At 32.9% G+C, this 21,714-nt stretch overlaps 2 protein-coding genes across 2 annotated transcripts; one reads left to right on the top strand and one right to left on the bottom strand.

Annotated features, from left to right (window-relative positions):
- Positions 1–646: 646 nt before the first annotated feature.
- On the top strand, positions 647–6,250 carry LOC139495368 (uncharacterized). The gene is made up of 2 exons (XM_071283674.1): positions 647–849; positions 4,988–6,250. Exon 2 carries the CDS (start codon positions 4,996–4,998, stop codon positions 6,193–6,195), a length of 1,200 nt encoding a protein of 399 aa, XP_071139775.1. The 5' UTR covers positions 647–849; positions 4,988–4,995; the 3' UTR covers positions 6,196–6,250.
- A 3,683-nt stretch (positions 6,251–9,933) lies between these two features.
- On the bottom strand, positions 9,934–11,681 carry LOC139495366 (uncharacterized). The gene has a single exon (XM_071283673.1). The coding sequence runs from the start codon at positions 10,989–10,991 to the stop codon at positions 10,200–10,202; it is 792 nt and encodes a 263-aa protein (XP_071139774.1). The 5' UTR covers positions 10,992–11,681; the 3' UTR covers positions 9,934–10,199.
- Positions 11,682–21,714: the final 10,033 nt, after the last annotated feature.

Below are 21,714 nucleotides of genomic sequence, written 5' to 3'. Positions count from 1 at the left end.
GTAGGACACCCGTCGTATTTTTAGATCCCTGAAATAATGTATCAAGTGTTACATTATACTCCATAGAAATAAACTGTCATGACTCGGAATATTGCTCTAGAGAAATGTAAAACAATTAGAAAAGTAATGCGAATACAAGAATCGTTATGCCGACGTTTATAAAATGCATATCAATATAAAATTATTTTTTTTTAAGAAAAGGATCTTTTTGCAGGTTCGCCTTTCTTTTTTGTATGTTGGACATACACATGAGGATATTGACGCCGGTTTTAGCGAAATAGCAGATTTCCTCCGTCGAAATGACAGAGAAACAATCCCCGAGATATAATTTGGCAATACGATATTAAGAACTGGCTTGAGCCATTCATTGCTGATGTACGGAAGCATACCAAGCCATTAAATTATAAATTTACAATGGATGAGGTTATCAAATAAGATTGAATTGTGTTACAAGTCTAATTATGCTGGGCCTTGGAAGATTTCTACAAGTCAAATGTTCATGTTTAACGATAAAGGTGAAGTAGAATTGGTAAAGGGTGTACCAAAAGTATCCATGCCAGTTTTTGACAAAATATCTACCGAAAAAAAAGAATGTGGAATTAAATGTCTCTTTGCGGATCAAATAGAACATCACCAATGGCTCTGTTCCGCAATATTTTTTCCGGACGTATTTCCGTGTTTGTTCCGATCTTTAGTTTTATCTCGAAATCAACTTCCGGGGCGTTCAGGAACGCAGTCTCTGCACTACACCTTGATGAATTTTACCGATAACAACGATTTGCAATGACACAATACAGTGTACCATTCAAGTAGAGATGTTTTAGTTACTTGGTTGAAGTTCTCATAATTGTAAGTATATGATTGACAGTTCTGTATGCGTCGTTCTTTATTTTCAGGGGTACGTTTCTTCATTTGTTGGCAAATTTTTTTTTCGCGCCGTGTTTGCCGTTTGTGTCTTTCAACCAGTAACGTCAAATTAATAAGTTTAGCACAATGGTTTAAAAAAAACTTGAATTTGTCAGGGTTGTAGGTAGGAATTTATCTGAGTATGTCCCAGGTGAATGACAATGAATGTAGTAAATAGAAAAAAAGAGATAAAGACTTTAAAAGAGTAAATGTGCATGGGTCAAAATTGCACACAATACATGTACATGGGAAAAAATTATCAATGATCAGGCCTTTTATTCCCGTTTTTTATCTTGACAGTCCCTGGAGGATTTTCAACAATGAATGAATTATTCATACCCTACAACAAGGTCAAGAAGGCGTCTAGTGCGAGATTACTCTGACATCCAATGGTTGATTTGCCTGACAAGCTGGGCCTTGGCCCCTAGCATCCACTTCAGTGGTATTTAAAGTATTGTACTGTGAGTAAGTTAAAGGTAAAAAAAAATATTACTTCTAAGTCTAAACTAAAATTAAAATTGAGAATGGAAAGTCTAAACACATTAAAAAACCTAAACAGTCAGATCCTTCATTAATCAGTAGGTACACAATGTATATATGTAAGCGTACTTTCATTCCACCATGTTTTTATTCCGGGTAGCTGTTTTTCCCTTGAGAATATTGGATGTAAATAGTGTGAAAGGGTCGATCTTGATATTGTTGTTTTTGTTTATTTTAGACCGATTTATTGTTTACATAAATAAAAGGATTAAAATTAGATTTCCAAGGAACCAGTTTAAATTATCTGAGTCAATCTAATGAATAATGAGTACTAAAACACTTCATCAATGTATGGATCTAAAGCACTAGAGTAATCAATCCCGGTATAAAATAACTAGTGTAATCATTCCTGGTTCAAAAACAATAGTGTGAACATTCCTTGGACGAGAACTCTCCATTTATTACATGATCAACTATGCACGTTTCAATTACATGAAAAAATATCAATAAGCCCAATTTTATATATATTTCTCCTTCAAAAAAGCTTTTTTAGAATGTTATAGTGACTGGTGGATGTTTTACACTGGACCAGGATAAAAAAAAAAACTAGTGAATTTTTGTTGGTGGATAAAAATCACTAGGTATTTTATTCCTCTGGATAATGTTACAAATACACATTAAAACTACACTAAAATGTAACAATGAGGTATAAGCATGACAAGAACAGTTTTCATGAGTCTACTCTGAGTATACAGTTATATCAAAGTTAGGAACTACATCAAGTTGTAATGAAATGTGTTATAAAAACTGAAATTACATAGTACATGTAGTAATTTCAATAAAAAGCAACCCTCTTAACTTAATTTAAAAAAAAACATAATACTTTTTTTTTCTGCAAGCATAAACTAATTACAAAAACAAAAACTGCTGCCATGCACATAACTATGTGAATTACTGTTTGTGATTAATATCATACATATCAGTCTTAAAAGTGAAAAGTTGAATCTACATTTATATATTTTGCTTTGTGATCAGAATATTGTATCATTTGTGATACCAAAAGTCACTCAAGTATTGAAATAGAACAAAACTCAGGGATCACTACAGAGTTTATTTTAAGGGTGGTGCTGATATTGAAATTACAATCACACAAGATCATTATCTGTTAATTAGGAAAAAGATAATCAAATTAAACATGTTAAAGCCGTTGTAAAAAAAAATTGTAATGAAGGCATGAATTTATACTTTTGAAGTAAAAATTGTTAAAAATTTTCAAGGTAAGGGTTGAGCTGAAAAATTTACGGTGGAGTAGCTCCACCATTAAATAGCCTCTGGTGATCCATGATTAACTACAGTAACTACTTGTATATTCATGAAATTTGTATGGCACCAATTTTTATACGACCCCAAAAAAAATTTGGGATCGTATAATGGTATGATGTCGTCGTCTAAGTCGTCTGCGTCGTCGTCGTCAGAAGACACATTGGTTTCCGGATAATAACTTTAGTTTAAGTGAATAGATCTTTCTGAAATTTTTTCAGAAGGTTCAATACCACAAAATGAAGGTTGGGATTAATTTTGGGGATGAAGGTCCCAACCGTTTAGGAAAAAGGGGCCCAAAACAAGCATTTTTCTAGTTTCAGGATAATAACTTGTGTACAAGTATTTCAATTGCTCTGAAATTATATCACAATGTTTAAAACCACAAGTAGAAGGTTTGGATTCATTTTCAGGGTTATGGGGCCAAAGTTTAGGAATTAAGGGCCAAAAAGGGGCCAAAACAAGCATTTTTCTAGCTTCCAGACAATAATTTAACTTGTGTGTAATTGTATGGATCTCTCTGAAATTGTACCACAACGTACCATATAACAAAGGGGAGGCTGGGATTAAGTTTTGGGTTAATTGCCCAAAATATGTAGGATTTAAGGGCCTAAAAAGGGACAAAAAGAAGCATGTTTCTAGTTTCCAACCAATCATGACGATAACTTGTGTTTAAGTGTATGGATCTCTCTGAAATTGTACTACAAGGTTCAATACTACAAAAGAAAGCATGGGAATGAGTTTAAGGGTTATTGCTCCAATGGGGGTTTCAAAAAGTGGTGGGGTGGGGATTTTTTGTTTACCATTTTTAAAAAATTTTCAAATTTCAAATTTTGAAAAGTTTCAAGAATGCAAGAAGAAATATTCAATTGCACAGTATTGTGCAATAGATTTGTTAGATCTTTGACCACATTAATTTTGTGACAAAAACCCATATTATGTAAAAAATTTGATCACAATCCAAATTCAGACAGTATCAAGCTTGAATATTGTGACCAAATTTGCCCACACTGTTCAGGGTTCGACCACTGGGGTCGTATATAGCTGCGCCCTGCGGAGCACCTGGGTTTTCCTGAAAAGGGAAGGGCGTTTAGAAAACAAGGCAGGGCGCCATACAATGCCAAAGCCCCCTTGTAGGAATTACTACATGTATTTTATGTAAATATGTCTCTAATGCATATGTAATTTCAGTATTGCTTTTGAATAAAATTAATGTGGCTAATTGAAACACTAAGTTTATAAAATTTCAACAAAACAACTGAATGTCAAAATTTTTAACCTTAATTTTCTCAAAAACAAGTACAGTATCCTATATGCCTCATTTCATGGCAATTTAATATGAAACTGCATTGACTCTCCTTAAATGTGTTTTCTTAAACATGTTTTACATGATTTGCATAATTTACATGATTTTTAGTTCACCTGGACCGAAGGGTTGTGAGCTTTTCTCATCACTTGGCTTCCACCGTTGTCGTCGTCCGTCGTCGTTAACTTTTACAAAAATCTTCTCCTCTGAAACTACTGGGCCAAATTTAACCAATCTTGGCCCCAATCATCATTGGTGTATCTAATTTTAAAAATGTGTCCGATGACCCGGCAAACCAAACAAGATGGCCGCCATGACTAAAAATAGAACATAGGGGTAAAATGTAGATTTTGGCTTATATCTCTGAAACCAAAGCATTTAGAGCAAATCTGACATGGGGTAAAATTGTTCATCAGGTAAAGATCTATCTGACCTGAAATTTTCAGATGAATCGGAAAACTCATTGTTGGGTTGCTTCCATTGAATTGGTAATTTTAAGGAAATTTTGCCGTTTTTGGTTATTATCTTGAATATTATTATAGATAGAGATAAACTGTAAACAGAAATAAGTTCAGCAAAGAAAGATCTATAAATAAGTCACCTGACCAAAATGTTCAGTTGACCCCTTAAGGAGTTATTGCCCTTTAAAGTCAATTTTTTACAATTTTCATAAATTTTGTGAATTTTTGTAAATTTTTACAAAATATTTTCCTCTTTAACTACTGGGCAAAGTTCATTTTAGATGGAGATAATTGTAAGCAGCAAGAATGTTCAATAAAGTAAGATCTACAAACACATCTCACCATCACCAAGATCACAGTTTTTTCATGAATCCATCTGTGTTCTTTTGTTTGATGTGCACATAGACCAAGGTGAGCGACACAGGCTCTTTAGATCCTCTAGTTAATATGTACCTGCAGTAACAAGTATCCTGGTGTAAATTATATTTTTTCTTATGTATATTTATTCTTTCAGATTTGAAAATGTTATCAGAAGATCTACAAGAATCAGAAACAGAGGAACCACCCGATTTACATTCAAGTCTTCCAGAGTTAAAATTATGGAAAGTGACAAAACTTCAAGAGTGGTTAGAAAAACACAAATTAAAAAAGTCAGGATTAAAGGAAGTATTGGTAAACCGGGTTTATCGAGCAATGTCTGGTTACATGGATTCAGATCCAGATAGCTCAGATGAGAACTTAGGTGAGGATTTAATTCCTGTACATGAGATTTCAAATTGGAAGACACTAGACTTTAGTGACATTCCAAATGGTTTGGCCTCAAAAGATGTAGACGGTTATTTTCTCTACCAAAAGAACCCTACAACAGGAACAAGATTGCACTTTGACCGACAAATGAAAAAGGCAAAACGACTATGCAATGAAGGGTTTATCAGAGATATACTATATAGTGATTTATCAGACTTTTGCTATATCAAGTCCAAGTGTTTACCCTCTATGAAACAGTCTGTTAGTATTGGGACATCTGGCATGACTGCCAAATTTTATAGTTTAAATGTATGCCTAGGTAGAAAATTTGGAAATATCTTCAATGCTAGATGCAACTGTAAGGCAGGTGGAGCTGGTCTCTGTGCGCATGTAGGTGCTTTACTGTATACTTTAGTTAAAACCAAAGATTCATGCACATCAAGTGAGTGTACTTGGGATCGTCCTAGACCTCTGCAGCGAAAGCCAAGTCCTGCAAGAGTCTGCGATATAACTTTTACTAAGACAGAAAAAGAAACACAAACAAAAAAAGTCCGACCATATCCTGGAATATACCAAGTTGGACCTATTAAGGAGATTCAGAATGAGACTTTTCTAGATGACATTTTCAAAGGGTTGGAGAATGCATATCCACAGTGTGTTTTATATCAGACACTTAGGTTTGAAAATGCAAATATTGATCCTTTTTTGGAATTGTTCTACCCGGACTATATGTTTTGTGACTTTGTAAGTCTTACACGTGATACCTGTGTTAAAGACTTCACACACTTTTTTGACAACCTAAAAGTTACAGATGCAATTAGTCAAACCCTTGAAGAGGGAACAAGAGGTCAAAGTGTCCATACTAATTGGATAAAGGCTCGAAAAAACTTAATAACAGCATCTGTTATGGGAGAAGTTTATAAAAGAAAAAAGCTTGTGCCAGACAATTTGTTGAAAAAAATTGTGGATATGTGACTGTTCCAGATAGGGTCAAGAGCATAAAGTATGGAGGCAAATATGAATCGGTTGCTGTAAGTCAGTACATTCAGAAACATACAAAGGAATGTGGAAATACTACAGTCGAGTCTCGTGGACTATTAGTCAACCCCAAATATCCCTTTTTAGGGGCTAGCATCGATTCACTGGTCACTTGCAACAAATGTGGTGTTGGCTTAGTTGAAGTAAAATGTCCGTATGGCTCAGACAGTAAAAAGGAACCATGGAGGAATAAAACTCCAATTGAGTGTGCCAAAGATACCAACTTCTGTTGCAATGAAGTAGATGGACAGCTTGAATTAAAAGACACAAGTAATTATATGTATCAGGTTCAGGGTCAGTTAGGAGTGTATGAACTGAACTGGGTAGATTTTGTAATTTGGACTAAAAAAGGTATCAGTGTAGAGAGAATTAACTTTGATGAATCTACATGGAATTCTATGTTGCAAAAGCTCAAAGAATTTTATATTGGTTGTGTTATACCAGAAATATTTACAAGGAGAGTAGAACGGGGGAAACCACTGTATTAGAATTTAACTTGTTAACTACCATTTTGACTATCAGAAACCTACTTTAATATACATGTATATCCAAAATAGCTGATATAAATATAAACAGCAATAAATGTTCCCTGACTTTTTTAAAAGGTGGTACTGAACACCTTGACTAAAATTTACTTGGCTCATTTAATTTTCATAAAATTTTTACAAAATATTAACTTTGACACTTTCATGACTATGACAAAAATATAAAAATTTCAAAAAAACTTGAACCACACACTTTATCAGAAAAAAATCATTGAATATATAGCAGTTTGACAAATATTAATTTTGATCATTGAGAAGCTTATAATTTTTAATTCCTAGTTATTATTCACACATTTGTCCTTTAGTCTTTTTAATACTATCATGACTATACGGTAGTTATCATGGTTATATCATACCACAAACAAATTTTTCTATGACTATTATCCCTCATTTTTTGCACTATATTGCAAGTACTCGACATGTCACAGTTTACTCAAATAATTTGTTTGTAAACATGAATTGTTATTATATATATTATTAGTATGGGGCTATGACAGATGTATAAGTTTTACCAAAAACATTATGGGACGAGCCATTGTTAAATGTAGTTTCAATTTTGCTGTATTTGATCAAAGCACTTTTCATGTCGTCGAAATGATTAATTTCTTATTTTAATATAAGTAGCATTTTCAAATTTTGGAAAGGCTTCAGAGTTTCAGAAACTATATAATAATAACCTCTCACTACACATTTCTTTTATACTGGACCTATATATAAGACTTTCCATTGGTATGTACCAGTTGATTTGTGCAGCATTGAGACAAATTAAAGTTCATGTCGAGCTCTTATTCATATTTTTTATTTACTTTGGCAATTTCTTATTGAGGATTATTTTGATTTTTGAGACTTTTACATTATGATTTTTGAAATTAAGTTTTTATGATTTAGGAGTTTTAACATTTATTATTTTGACATTTAAGGAATAACTGTAATATTTTTTCTGTCTATGAAGAAATAACATAAAAAATGTGGTGCACACTGAATAACCCACGTAGCGGGTTATTTTAAAGTGTGCACCACATATTTTATGTTATTTCGAAAAGACAGAAAAAATATTAGTAATTTCTTATAATTTAATTCTAAATTTCATTTTAAACCGGAGTAAATCATGAAAAAACGTCACGGTCACATGACTATATTATGTCTATGGGCTGATAAACAAAACGACGTCAGCCAATCAGAAGATGCGTTACATCCAAAATCAAATTATTGTAAATTGTAAGAAATATTTTTTCCCCCCATATTTTTGTACTTAAATGAGAATCTTATTATTGCTGTATGACATTGTTTATTAATTGATTTGTTATCATGATTCATCAAAGGTGTTATTGTTAATTAAATTATTTAAACCTTCTTGGTGTTTTATCATGTTTATCATAGATGTCGGAAGATGTGGTATGAATGCCAATGAGACAACTCTCCATCCAAATAACAATTTATAAAAGTAAACCATTATAGGTCAATGTACGGCCTTCAACACGGAGCCTTGGCTCACACTGAACAAAAAGCTTTAAAGGGCACCAAAATTACTAGACGTGAAGAACCATTCAAACGGAAAAACCAACGGTCTAATCTATATAAAAAACCGAGAAACACGTATAAATTACATAAACAAACGACAACTACTGTATATCAGATTATGTATGCCTATCAGAACATTGAGTCTAGCTATAGACTCATGATACTGACCTCTTGTCCCTTTGTTCAGGTACAATGTACATGTACATACTATTTAGCCCCTCTTCTTATCTTATTATATTTGTTGAATGAAATGATTGTATGATACATGAAAGCCTGGTCGGTTCATCTCAGTTCCAGGGTTCAATAGTCAAAGTTAAGTTTTCATGGTTCGTATAAATGAAATAAATATTAATAAAAAGATGTGGTACATGATTGCCAATGAGACAATTTTCCACATGAGACTAAATTTAAATGTCACAGAAATTTACAAAGACCTGTATGACCTTCAATAGTGAGTGAAACCCATATTGCATAGTAGGATATAAAAGGCCATAACCATGCTAACTGACAAATGTAAAACAATTGAAACCAGAAAACTAATGACCTGATTTATGCACAAAATAAAGAAAACAAATTTAAACAAAAATAAAAGTAGTCATGCCAAAACAAAAGTCCAAGAACCATAACTCTGGACAAAATCATCAGACTTAAGACAAAATTCGAAATTGATAGGAATCGAGTCATTATAAAATTATATACCAAATATCAAATCAATATCTTCAAGAACAAATAAATAAAAAAGAGTGAGAAACTGATGTCGGACTGACAGATGGACAGACAAACTGTTTACACCTAAAAGTTCTCTCCAAAATCAACATATGTTGAGGATGGACATGGCGGATGAAAGTGAATTCAAAATAAATGAGGCAGGAACTGAATGTTTTTGTCAATCGAGTTGAAATACTTTTTCTTTGGTAATTTTAGGTTCTATGTTAATTAAAGTTTGTAAAATCCAAGAGGGCAATAAAATCAAGAAATGATTAAAAAAGTTTCATCATTTTTATTAACAGGATATAACAAAAAAAACAACATAACATGAACACATTGCTTACTACCTTTTGAAAAGAATTCAAAACCGAGATTGACAGTTTTTTTTGCTCTGCAAATAATTGCAGGAAATATAGTTATTAGTTTCTGTCATAAATACAGTTTGTTTTACATTTTTTTTTTGTCGTTTTCTCCCTCATTTTTTTTGGAGGCTCAGGTTCAAAAAAGATTTTATAATGATAACAAATGATAAGAAAATGAAGATAAATTACTTTCCATGTAAGAGTAACCCTTTTAGAAGGCGTACACCAAAAAAAAATTATTCAAATATCAATAATAATAAATAAAAAAAAATAGTATATCAACACCGTGTTTAACCAGATTTTGTTGCACTCCTGACACTTTCCATTTACAACAGACAGAACAGTTGAAAGAAATTATATGAATTATTAAATGTAGGTTAAAGTTTTTAAATAATATAATCATTTGATAATTAAAGTAAAGGTTATTTCTTTCATATTAGTGTTGATTCTTTTGACAAAAATACACCAAGTATATATTAATTTTGTTAAAATAAACTTGTGTTTTAATTTTTTTTAAAGAGTTCCCATGATTTAAAATGTTTTATTTTTAATGACAGACATGACAGACATACTGAAAATAACTATATATAATTTTAGTCATATTTTTCTATCGATTCTGCTTTTAAGCATACAAAAATGTATACAACAATTTCAACTGATTATGTTGCATCCCTGACACTGTGTATGTACAACCATTAAATACAAAATATATGAATATCTTGGAATTTCCATTACTTGGTCTTAATAAGTTTTAAATTTTGGAAGTTAAATTGGCATGATTAGCAAGCAAAATACATGAACAGTTTTATTTAAGAAGTGGAGGCAACAAATTTGTAAATGCGGCACAAATGAAAATCATTTGCTCTGATAAATGAGCCTCAGATATTGGTAAACGAGAGTTTAGTATATTATAGTTTTTTATTTGCTCCATTTTCATTTCCACAACTATTCTTGCAGAAGCAATGCTATTGGTTTTAAAAAATTCCAGGTGTGACATCTGCTTCTTCGTTGAGACTCTTGGTGGCATATTTAGTCCCACATCGGCTGGAAGCAGGTCTTCTACGGTGAAGCCCTTATCAGCCAAAATTACATCCCCTTTGCTAAGTTTTGGCAAACATTCATCATGTTGCACAACGTGACGATCTGACACATTTCCTCCCCACAGTCTAGAAATGAAAGTTACCATGCCACTTGGTGTTACACCAATCAGTACCTTGAAGGTGTTAGAGTGCTTGTATTCAGACCAAGTCATCCATTGAGCCTTTAATGATGAAGGTTTTTCAATGTAAAATTCAGTGCAATCTACCACAATTCTTGTATCTGGATGCCCAGTGAAAAGTTTTGGCAAGTTACAAACTATTTGTTCTCGTGTTGGCCAGGTTACTAATGATTTGCAATTATCAAATAGAAAGTTAATCCAAGTGTTCATTATACGAGAAACAGTGGATTCAGACACTCTAAAAATATCAGCTAAATGTTCCTGCAGAAGTCCTAGTCGCAATCGCATCATAACCATAAAGAATTCATCAATTGGTCTTAAAAAGCGTTTTCTTCCTGGTTTTAAATTTCCTTCTTGTTGGTAGGATTTTTCACCCATGGATCGGGATTTTCCTTCCCAATAATTCAGCTTATCTGCTCCATGTTTAAGTAGTACTGAAAAGAACATCCAAAAAACACTAAAATTAACAAATCCAGTGTAAAATCTCACTTTGGCATTATCATGTTTCACATTTTCAATTGTTATTTGTGGCAAGTCTGTCTGAATGCCTACACTCACAGAATGGATCTTGATATCTGTCTCAATATTGTCTGTTGTTGCTCATGTACTTGCATTGGTTGTAAATGTAGTAATTTCAGTTTGTGTACAGCTTGTCCTGAATGAACACGTATTTACTTTGTCAATGTCAGAGGCAATATTAAGATCCTTCATGATACTAATGTTTGGTATTTTTATATTTTCATTTTCGTCTAACTCCGCTGTGTCAGTATTTCTATTTTCTGAATGGACTTCTTTTCTAAAAAGTGGACGACGTGTAGTCACCTTCTTCATTGGCTTAGAAGGAAAGATAGTTGGAATTGATTCATGTGTAAATGGTCCATCAAAATGAGCACTACAAACTCTTGTACTGTCATTAACAATTAAGTTTGCCCTCACATTTTTAAGTCTCTGAATCCACAGTTTTTTAATATGGGCTTTTTTTTCTGACATGGGAATACGGTGAAGTATAAATTTTGTTCCATCTGGTCCTATTTTGTCAGATGTATGACTGCATCCTGGGACACAACAATATTTCTTTCCAGTGCTGAAAAATATAAAAATAAACATGATAAAAAAGGTCATTTTATTATTTTATTTCTAAATAAACAATCAATGTAATATAATTGGATATGTTGTCAGACAGTTAGAATTTTAAAATAATTTTTATCAATTTTTTTTTTCATTGTATTAATTTGACTTACTTCTTTTTTTTTTGGAAAGGGGGGGGGGGGTCAAATGTGTTCAGATAGGTACACAATAGATTGAAAGTTCTGTCATTTTAGCAGAAAAGTTGGCATCCCAATTTATAGCACTTGACTAAAGTGCAGTATTACTGCCAGTAACTGACTAACACAATTAATAAATTGATACATATAGATTGCTATCCGGTCGTTCCGGCCACATACCGATCCGGCCCCAAGTCAATCGGGCCCAAAGTCGATCCGGCCCACGTCGATCCGTCCCCAAGTCAATCCGGCCCCATAATAAAATATGAATTAACTATAATGATTTTTGAGGAATTTGTCACAAATTTTAACAGAATGGAATTTGAAAAAAAAGTGTCCAATGATGGATGACAACAGGTCAGTGAAGTATTGGAGTGGCCAGTTAAAGAACTATTTTAAATCGATACGAAAATGAGTGTTATTGTGTCTGTTTGTATCGCAGTTTCTACATTTTTAAATTATGAAGTTATTTTCCATGATAACTTTTACTTTGAATTTCATGGCGATTTTTATTTTATTAAGTTCACACAATGGACCTTGTAAAACTTGTTAGGATCACAGTCAATTGAAAGAAAATGCTTTGAATTACTGCTGACAGAGATTATATTGTATTTTATGTCTCTGTTGCTGATTAATTAATGTTGATGTCTGAATTTTTTTATATACGTTTTAATATAATTATACCCAATGATCTTGAAAACTTGTAATAAAAACATAATCAACCTAGTTGTTTTGAACTCATCTAAAGAAAATATTTTCAAAGGCCTTTAATATTATTTTTTTTACCGTACACCTTTAACATTATAATAAAAATAATGAACATTTATGAATTACAATTCATATATATATATTTCATAGAAATATATTTTTTATTGGTGCCGGATCGACTTTACATATGCCATGATATGGGCCGGATCGACGAGGGGCCGGATCGACGTGGGACGGATCGACCCGAAAGCTATAGATTAAAGCCAATATAACTAGACATTCAATTTTGCCATTCTTCTTTAAATCAAGTCTAAAAAATATCCCTGAGAGATAATTTCATCCCTCTATAAAGATATAAACACCATATGGTATTGTAGAGGGTTTGTTCCCAACCGGTTCTATAATGACGTACGGTTACGCTTAAAAAGTTAAAAAAACAAACATGTAATTTTGCATTTGGGCTTCTAGTTGCCTTTGGCACTCATATCACATATCAAATATAAATCTTAAAGTAAGATAACGCTATTCATGTCTGCCTTACCTTTTTTTCTTCGTTAACATAGTGGAGGATGCTGCGTTCATCTTAGCTGCTGATGATAGTTGAACGCCCCGGAAGTTATACCGGAATACTAATTTCGGAACGTATACGGAATTACCCCCGGATTTGCTATTGCGGAACAGAGCCATTGATAAACTGATTAAACATCTTAAATTTTCAACAGAATAGAGTGCTTCAATAATTAATTGAAAAAATACCGACGCCAAATAAATGAAAACAAAAGGTGCTGGAGATGGGTGTAACTGCATGCATGTGAACAAAAGATCCAGTTTCTTGAGATGGCAATATTATTGTTTTAATGGAAAAAAATCCTTGTATCGATATACCTGTGTATGCGACATTGTGATAAAATCGTCCTAGTGCTTAATTTTGTTTACATGCATGAAGCATAGAACTTAATAATTAAGTTAATGTAGGTTTAAACGAACAAATAAATTTGTCTGTTTAGTGTAATGCAGAGAGAGCTCAGAACTAGCATGACTAGTCGAAATCAAACCATAGATAAAAAAATGTATTTCTGTCTGAGTGGCCTAGGTCTGGATTCAGAATAATGTAAGGTTGACATGTCCCATTCATCGCATCATGTTCCCATCATGAATTTGCACTTACATGATACGTAACTAGCCAGTGCCAATATACATAAACCATTCAACATCCAAAAATTAGCTGTTATCTCGCATTATATAATTCGTTGTTAACGTATTTTAATATACCAAAAAAAATGATACATTTAAATAATAGATATGATATAAATTCCTGAAATGACTTGAACACTTTTTTCATTTACCTGTTAATGAATTTTTTTTTTTTTTTTAAAGGATGACCATGCTGATACTGCTGACACCTCAAATAGAGAGGAGATTGCAGCAGTAGACGTAACTCCAACAAAACCTAAGACTCCTAAAAAAAGAAGACCCCAAAAAAGAAAACCACAGCCATTAATGGATCTTCAGTAAATGTAACACCAAGCTCTACATTAAGTTCTAGTCCCAGTGCAGGAAAAATAGAATTTAGACCATTTCTGAGGGATCCTAATTGTCCAGATAAATATGAAACAGTGTTGGTGGACAAAACTAGAGGCTCTAAAGAGCCTGTGTCGCTCACCTTGGTCTATGTGCATATTAAACAAAGGACACAGATGGATTCATGACAAAATTGTGTTTTGCTGATAGTGATGTGTTTGTAGATCTTACTTTACTGAACATTCTTGGTACTTAGAATTTTCTCTATCTATAATAAACTTGGACCTTTAGATACAGTGAAAATATTTTGTAAAAATTTACAAAAATTTACCAAATTAGTGAAAATTGTTAAAAATTGAATAAAATGGGCAACAACTCCTTAAGGGGTCAACTGACGATTTTGGTCATTTTGACTTATTTCTAGATCTTACTTACCCCTATGTTCTATTTTTAGCCATGGCGGCCATCTTGGATGGATGGCTGGGTCACTGGACACATTTTTCAAACTACATACCCCAAAGATGGTTGTGGCCAAGTTTGGATTGATTTGGCCAAGTAGTTTCAGAGGAGAAGATTTTTGTAAAAGATTACTAAGATTTACGAAAAATGGTTAAAAATTGACTATAAAGGGCAATAACTCCTAAAGGGGTCAACTGACCATTTCGGTCATGTTGACTTATTTGTAAATATTACTTTGCTGAACATTATTGCTGTTTACAGTTTATCTTTATCTATAATAATATTCAAGATAATAACCAAAAAACAGCAAAATTTCCTTAAAATTACTAATTCGGGGGCAGCAACCCAACAACAGGTTATCCGATTTATCTGAAAATTTCAGGGCAGATAGATCTTGACCTGTTACACAAGTTTACCCCATGCCAGATTTGCTCTAAATGCTTTGGTTTTTGAGTTATAAGCCAAAAACTGCATTTTACCCCTATGTTCTATTTTTAGCCATGGCGGCCATCTTGGATGGATGGCTGGGTCACTGGACACATTTTTCAAACTACATACCCCAAAGATGGTTGTGGCCAAGTTTGGATTGATTTGGCCAAGTAGTTTCAGAGGAGAAGATTTTTGTAAAAGATTACTAAGATTTACGAAAAATGGTTAAAAATTGACTATAAAGGGCAATAACTCCTAAAGGGGTCAACTGACCATTTCGGTCATGTTGACTTATTTGTAAATATTACTTTGCTGAACATTATTGCTGTTTACAGTTTATCTTTATCTATAATAATATTCAAGATAATAACCAAAAACAGCAAAATTTCCTTAAAATTACTAATTCAGGGGCAGCAACCCAACAACAGGTTATCCGATTTATCTGAAAATTTCAGGGCAGATAGATCTTGACCTGTTACACAAGTTTACCCCATGCCAGATTTGCTCTAAATGCTTTGGTTTTTCAGTTATAAGCCAAAAACTGCATTTTACCCCTATGTTCTATTTTTAGCCATGGCGGCCATCTTGAATGGTTGGCCGGGTCACCGGACACATTTTTTAAACTAGATACCCCAATGATGATTTTGGCCAAGTTTGGTGTAATTTGGCCCAGTAGTTTCAGAGGAGAAGATTTTTGTAAAAGTTAACGACGCCGGACGACAGACGACGGACGACAGACGACGGACGACGGACGCCAAGTGATGGGAAAAGCTCACTTGGCCCTTTGGGCCAGGTGAGCTAAAAAAGGAGAGAGATGTACTTATTATGGCAAAAAGGTCCAAATTACCTGGTAATACGTTGTTAAATGGGATCTTTACACTAGTTTTCACAGAGGAAGAACTCGCCAGCAGTGGTGGATTGGGTCTCAAGAGGAAAAAAGATAGCTTAAATAAACCTGTTCTGGATCCAGTCAAGATTGAGGCTATTCAAGGTAATATCAACTTAAAAAGGAGATGCTCAAATTATATTTAATAGGAAAATAGACTAATTATTTATTGAGAGCTTTTAAAAAATTTACAATACAAGGAATTTATTTTTTGGTACGACAGCTACTTGTGCAAAAAAAGGCCCTGATAAAAATCATAATTATAAATAAGATGTGGTATAAGTACCAATGAGACAATTTTCTATCAAAGACACAATGGAGTAAAAGTAAACAATTATTGTTTACAGTATTGACTTCAACCAAGAGCCTTGGCTCATCCCAAACAGCAAGCTACAGGTATAAAAGACCCCAAAATAGCCAATGTGTAACAATTCAATTTGATGCCAGAGGTCAGTTGACGACCAATCTTATCTTTTTAAGAGATACATGTATAGGAAAATTCAATGAACTTGATTGGAGGCATTGAGTTGAACTGTTTTCTGCTATTTGCTGCATGGTCTCCATCATTTTTCTTGTTTTCATTCTTTGTTATATTGAAAAATTCTTTTTATATAATGTCAAGTGAAAATATGTGATTATCCATTTTAAAAGAGGTACTTTAAATAATGTGTGCATGGTTTATTTTATCACGTAATTTGATAACAAAATTATGAACGTTCAATCAGTTGTTTCCAATCCAAATTTTTTAATGTGTTTTGATCTATTTTATTGCAGAATATGTGAATTACCACTGCCAATCAAACAAATGGGAAAGTGTGTCGACTGTGGCGTTCAATACAACAGTGACAAACAAAATTGGCAACGCAAGAAGAAAAATCATAAAATCACCAAAACTTTCAACAATTTGAATAATGATCGCTATATTCATGATATTACTGGATTTATGTTTAAATTCTAAAGTGGAGTGTTAACTTCAACAACGCTTTTATTTTATTATCCTACATTTCATTATGGATTTTAAAGTGTGGTCTGGTTTTGCATTATTTTCTTTCCAATTAGTGCCAGTTTGATTGTTTTGTTTGTTGTAGTATATGGTAAAGTTTATATCATTGTTTCAATTCTATAAAGACAGTTGGTAAGTGAGAACTTTAATACATATAAATATATGCATGCAAATGTATTTTTAAATTGCATGTACAGGGATCAGCTTTGTATTATAAATGAGACCTTTGCAGGATAAGTTTTCTGATAAAAATGTTATGATTGCATTGAATGTCAAATGCATGTTAAAATGTATAATATTTCTACTTGGACATTAATGTCAACATGGTCAAATGAATAAAGATATGTTCAAAGTGAATTTGTAGTATATATTATCAATAACTGGCTTACTCCAAAGAACTGGGAATGTCAATTGCAAGTCTGCAATTGGATAAAAATCATGACATTAGGTTTTTAATTGATTTGATTCTTGGCTGTTTAAACACCTTTTTGTTAGCGCTGCAGGTTGGTGATACAGTGCTGCTCAAAATTTAATTTGTACATGCATGACAGTAAAAAGATATATCATGCATGTCATCATACATGTACATCCATAATTGGTATCCATACCTACACCAATTTTCAACCTTTTGAAGAATCCGATAGCATTCCATAGCATTCCATTGCAGTGTAGAAGGCCATATTAGGATGGTAAACTTAGCAGTTCACATGAATATTCATTATTTGACAGCTGTTATTATAGCAGTTCTCATGAATATTCATTATTTGATAGCTGTTTTATAGCAGTTCTCATGAATATTCAGATCTCATTTAAATTTTTCGTCAAAAATAACTGCCAAAGAACTGTGAATGCTAAAGAAACTGCTAAAAAACAGCTATGAAATGCTATTAGAATGCCTTTATGCAAATTAATCATTGCCTCACATTTGGGAACTGTGAATGCTAATGAACTGCCAAAGAACTGCTGTCAAGTGAGAACTGCGAATGCTAATGAACTGCCAAAGGACTGCTGTCAAGTGATTGATTGATTGATTATTGGTTGCTTAACGTCCAGTGGCAAATATTTCATGCATATTCAGGACGAGAACAAGTTCACAATAAATACAATAGGTAGGTTGATACAATAGAGGCCATTCAGGAATTATGGTCGGAGAAATTTGGACTGCCACCGGAAAAAGGAGGGTATATGGATAGGGACAGAAATTTTGCCTTGCAACAGGCCACCTACGGACCCCTCAAAGAGTTGTTGCAAGGGTTCTTAACGTGCAAAGAGCGTGGCACTCTCTTTACACGAGGCATCGGATTTAACGTCCCCCTTCTGAGCTGACGTGACTGCGAACTTGATACATCCCGCACAGCCAAACGGACGCCCCACTTCGGCAAGCGTTTTACTGCCGGTCGGGAGAAGACCAAGTGACCATATTTCTATACCCCAGTCACCCTTGGGGGCTGCTGTCAAGTGAGAACTGTGAATGCTAATTAACTGCTAAATAACTGCAGTTCACTTAGACTTGGGTCAGCATGAGGTATAAAAACTACTGAAATTTTAGTTACGTATGAATATTTTGAATAAAAGGAGGACATGCTGGCATCCTAAATTGATGCGAACAAAAATTTGTTATTGTATAACAATATTTCTGTCTATTGTATTATACATTGAATCCTGACATAAAAATATGGCTGATTTACTATGTGGGTATATAGATTTACAAATTCAAGTGCACATATGGTCAGTTTTGGTCGATGCAGTAAAATAATTTTGTTGTACAAGACAGCATGAGGTATAACAACTACTGAAATTTTTGTTACGTATCAATATGTTGAATAAAAGAGGACATGCTGGCACCCTAAATTGATGCGAACAAAAATTTGTTGTTATTGTATTGTAACATTGCTGTCCATGGTATTATACATTGAATCCTCACATAAAAAATAGGCACTGGCTACGGTTACATGGAAATGTAAAAATATTATTGTTACATCGGAGACTAATTGCCGGAATGCAAAGTTGGGAAAGGAACCGATTAATTACGAATGTAACAATAATTATTGAGGCTACGGTTACATTTTGTTATTGTTACATGAAAAACAGCAATGTACGCTAAATTTATTAAATTTAAATCTTCTTTAGCTGTGTTGCTTAATTCTGTCATATCTACTAATCAATACTTGTAATAATGATAATTAATAAGTATTATTATTATTATACAAATGATGTTTAAGTAGTTTTACATATTAATCTTAAAGGTAATAAAAATACCTCAGATTAGCAGTGTCAAAATGAATGCGACAAATATAGTTTGTTGTTGAGAACTGGGGCTGATAAAGTGTTCACTTTTTGAAGTATTTAACTGCACACCTTCTCTTATTACTGTCATTATATACTTTGAACAATGGATGCAGAGATTTATTTTACCAATTTAGTTTTGGATGAAAAACTTGGGATGCGTTTGAAACGAAAATGAAACAATATCAAGACACAAATTTCATACAGCTCTATACAAAAGCAACTCTAAAAAATTGATACATCAACTGAAGCAAGTTTGTTAACTGCTAAGTTGGATACTGAAATATGAGGTAAACCTAACATCCGTAATGGACGACAATGCAATCATATTGAAAGACAACATGAAACTACACCACATGCTTTCAACCAAAAGATCGGATGAGAATATCAACATTGCGAGAGTAAAATAGTATTTCTCACCGAAAGCATGGCAAACATTAAAGACCGACCGTGCAAGGGCTGTATAGCCAGTCAAGGTCGTTAAAAACTTCCATTTGTAACATTGTAATACTGATCATTCAGGCAATTTACATTTACATGTATTTAATTACTACCAGGTACTGCTGTGTTAAACATTTTTTAAGTATTTTACATTTGTAGTTTCAATCTAGATTTATTTGAAGACTGCATGTCCATGTCGACTGGGCATCATTACAATACATTCTTTAACTTCTGGGCATGTTTTCACATAGACGAGAGTTTCTGTCAATTTGTCGGCTGTTTTAATATCTTCACAGTCCATCTTTCTGACTGGTACAATATGGTTGCATCATTTATAAAAAAAAACAAATGGTAGAAAGGGAGAGTCAATGTATAAGAAATATCTTGATATATCTACTTTTTCAAAACATGTATTCATATGAAAGTTAAGGAAATATGTCATTACACTTGAAAAAAAGAAGATTAATATAATTTTATTGGCAACATGAAGCTATTTAACTACCAAGCCTCTTTGTTATCTTAACAATTATTTGATCAACTTTGATATTTTTTTAAATAAATTTTGTTATCAAAGTTGATTTATATACAATAGTTAATTAGTTTAGGGATAATCCAAAAGTATTTTAGTAGATATAAGCGGTATTAATTCAAAGAAAATAATCAGAATAGAAAATAATGTGAATATTGGTACCGTTGATTTTATTAGTCCTGTGACTTTCTGTCCTGCATTCTAAAAGATAATGTTTGTATTTTACTGTGTAAAACTTCAAGTATACACTTGCGACACTACTTTGTTGATTTATTTTACCCTGTAAACGACAAAATTTAGTTCCCATTACCTGTGTGACGTAAAAAATAATTGTCAGTTCATGCACTAACTTTCTGTCCTACAAGTATTCACCACGATATCTATAAGTTTAATAAGTAGCTATCTTTGCCGCATTGACTCATATCTACTAGTTTTCTTAAAAAAATAACCCGCATCAACATCATAAAGATTATTATCCGGCGCATGTAAAAGTGAGGTTTTGCCGGTTGATTTTCTTCCTGAACTAATTCGTAATCGATGCAATTAGTTACTGACCAATAATTTTCAACGGTATTGAAAAATAAACTTGTCGCTTATAGTATGAATAAATCCAGATACGAGTTATTTTTACATTTGATATCTATATTAAAAAACAAGTCAAATAGAAATTAATTAAAAGAAAACACATATTTGATTAAAATGAAACTCTAAACATTTGTAAAAATATAGTACCATTAAAATAATAGCTTAAAAATAATAGTCCAGCCAGAGACATATAATACAAGAGATTGGCAACTCTAGTAGAGTCTATATAACGGGCAATGAAATCACTTGGCTACCGGAAATGCTTGGGATTATGATGTGACCTGGGATGAAGAAGGGTCGAGATGAGAAAATTCCGCCATTGTTGTTTAGAGTGACGATACGCTTACAGATTTGTTTTCTCGTTTATGTCGATTGCTTTCACAGCTAAAGCATGTAAGTATAATCAAAAGATACATCTAACTAGTTCTACCAATTTGTTTATACTATAATGTGCTGAAATGATGATAATAATCAAATGCATATCAATTTAAATTCGGCCCATTCAGCTTCCCCACTTTATTGCTGCAGAACCGGTGTGGCCCACCATTTTTTTTCATAAAACTTAGAAATTTACGATTATATATGCAATTTTATAGTGTTATTCTACTCCCGATTGTTATCCCGTTAAAATGATACTATTTTCGTATATTTTGATCAAACAGTGTTTTCATAAAATACCATCAAAGGTGATTTATTTTTTTCACATTGATACCCAAATCCAGCTATGCGAGAATTACCTTTTTTTCGTAAAACTTAGAAATTATCGAATGAATATGCAATTTAATGAGCCTGTATTAATTCCAAATGTTATCTTGTTAAAATAAGATCAACGGGGCATATATGTGTATACCATGGACATGTACACATTCCCAATATATTCCTCTTTTCTTTATAAATTTTGCCCATTATTCTCTATTCTTTATTTATTTTAGCACCCCATCATTCTCCAATCTTGATATTTTGATAAAATGTTTCCTTTTGTCTCTATT

The sequence above is a fragment of the Mytilus edulis genome, chromosome 11 (assembly GCF_963676685.1).
Source record: "Mytilus edulis chromosome 11, xbMytEdul2.2, whole genome shotgun sequence".
NCBI classification, from domain to species: Eukaryota; Metazoa; Mollusca; class Bivalvia; order Mytilida; family Mytilidae; genus Mytilus; species Mytilus edulis.
Note: the sequence above shows the minus strand (reverse complement) of the source record. Positions and strands in the feature narration are given on the sequence as shown.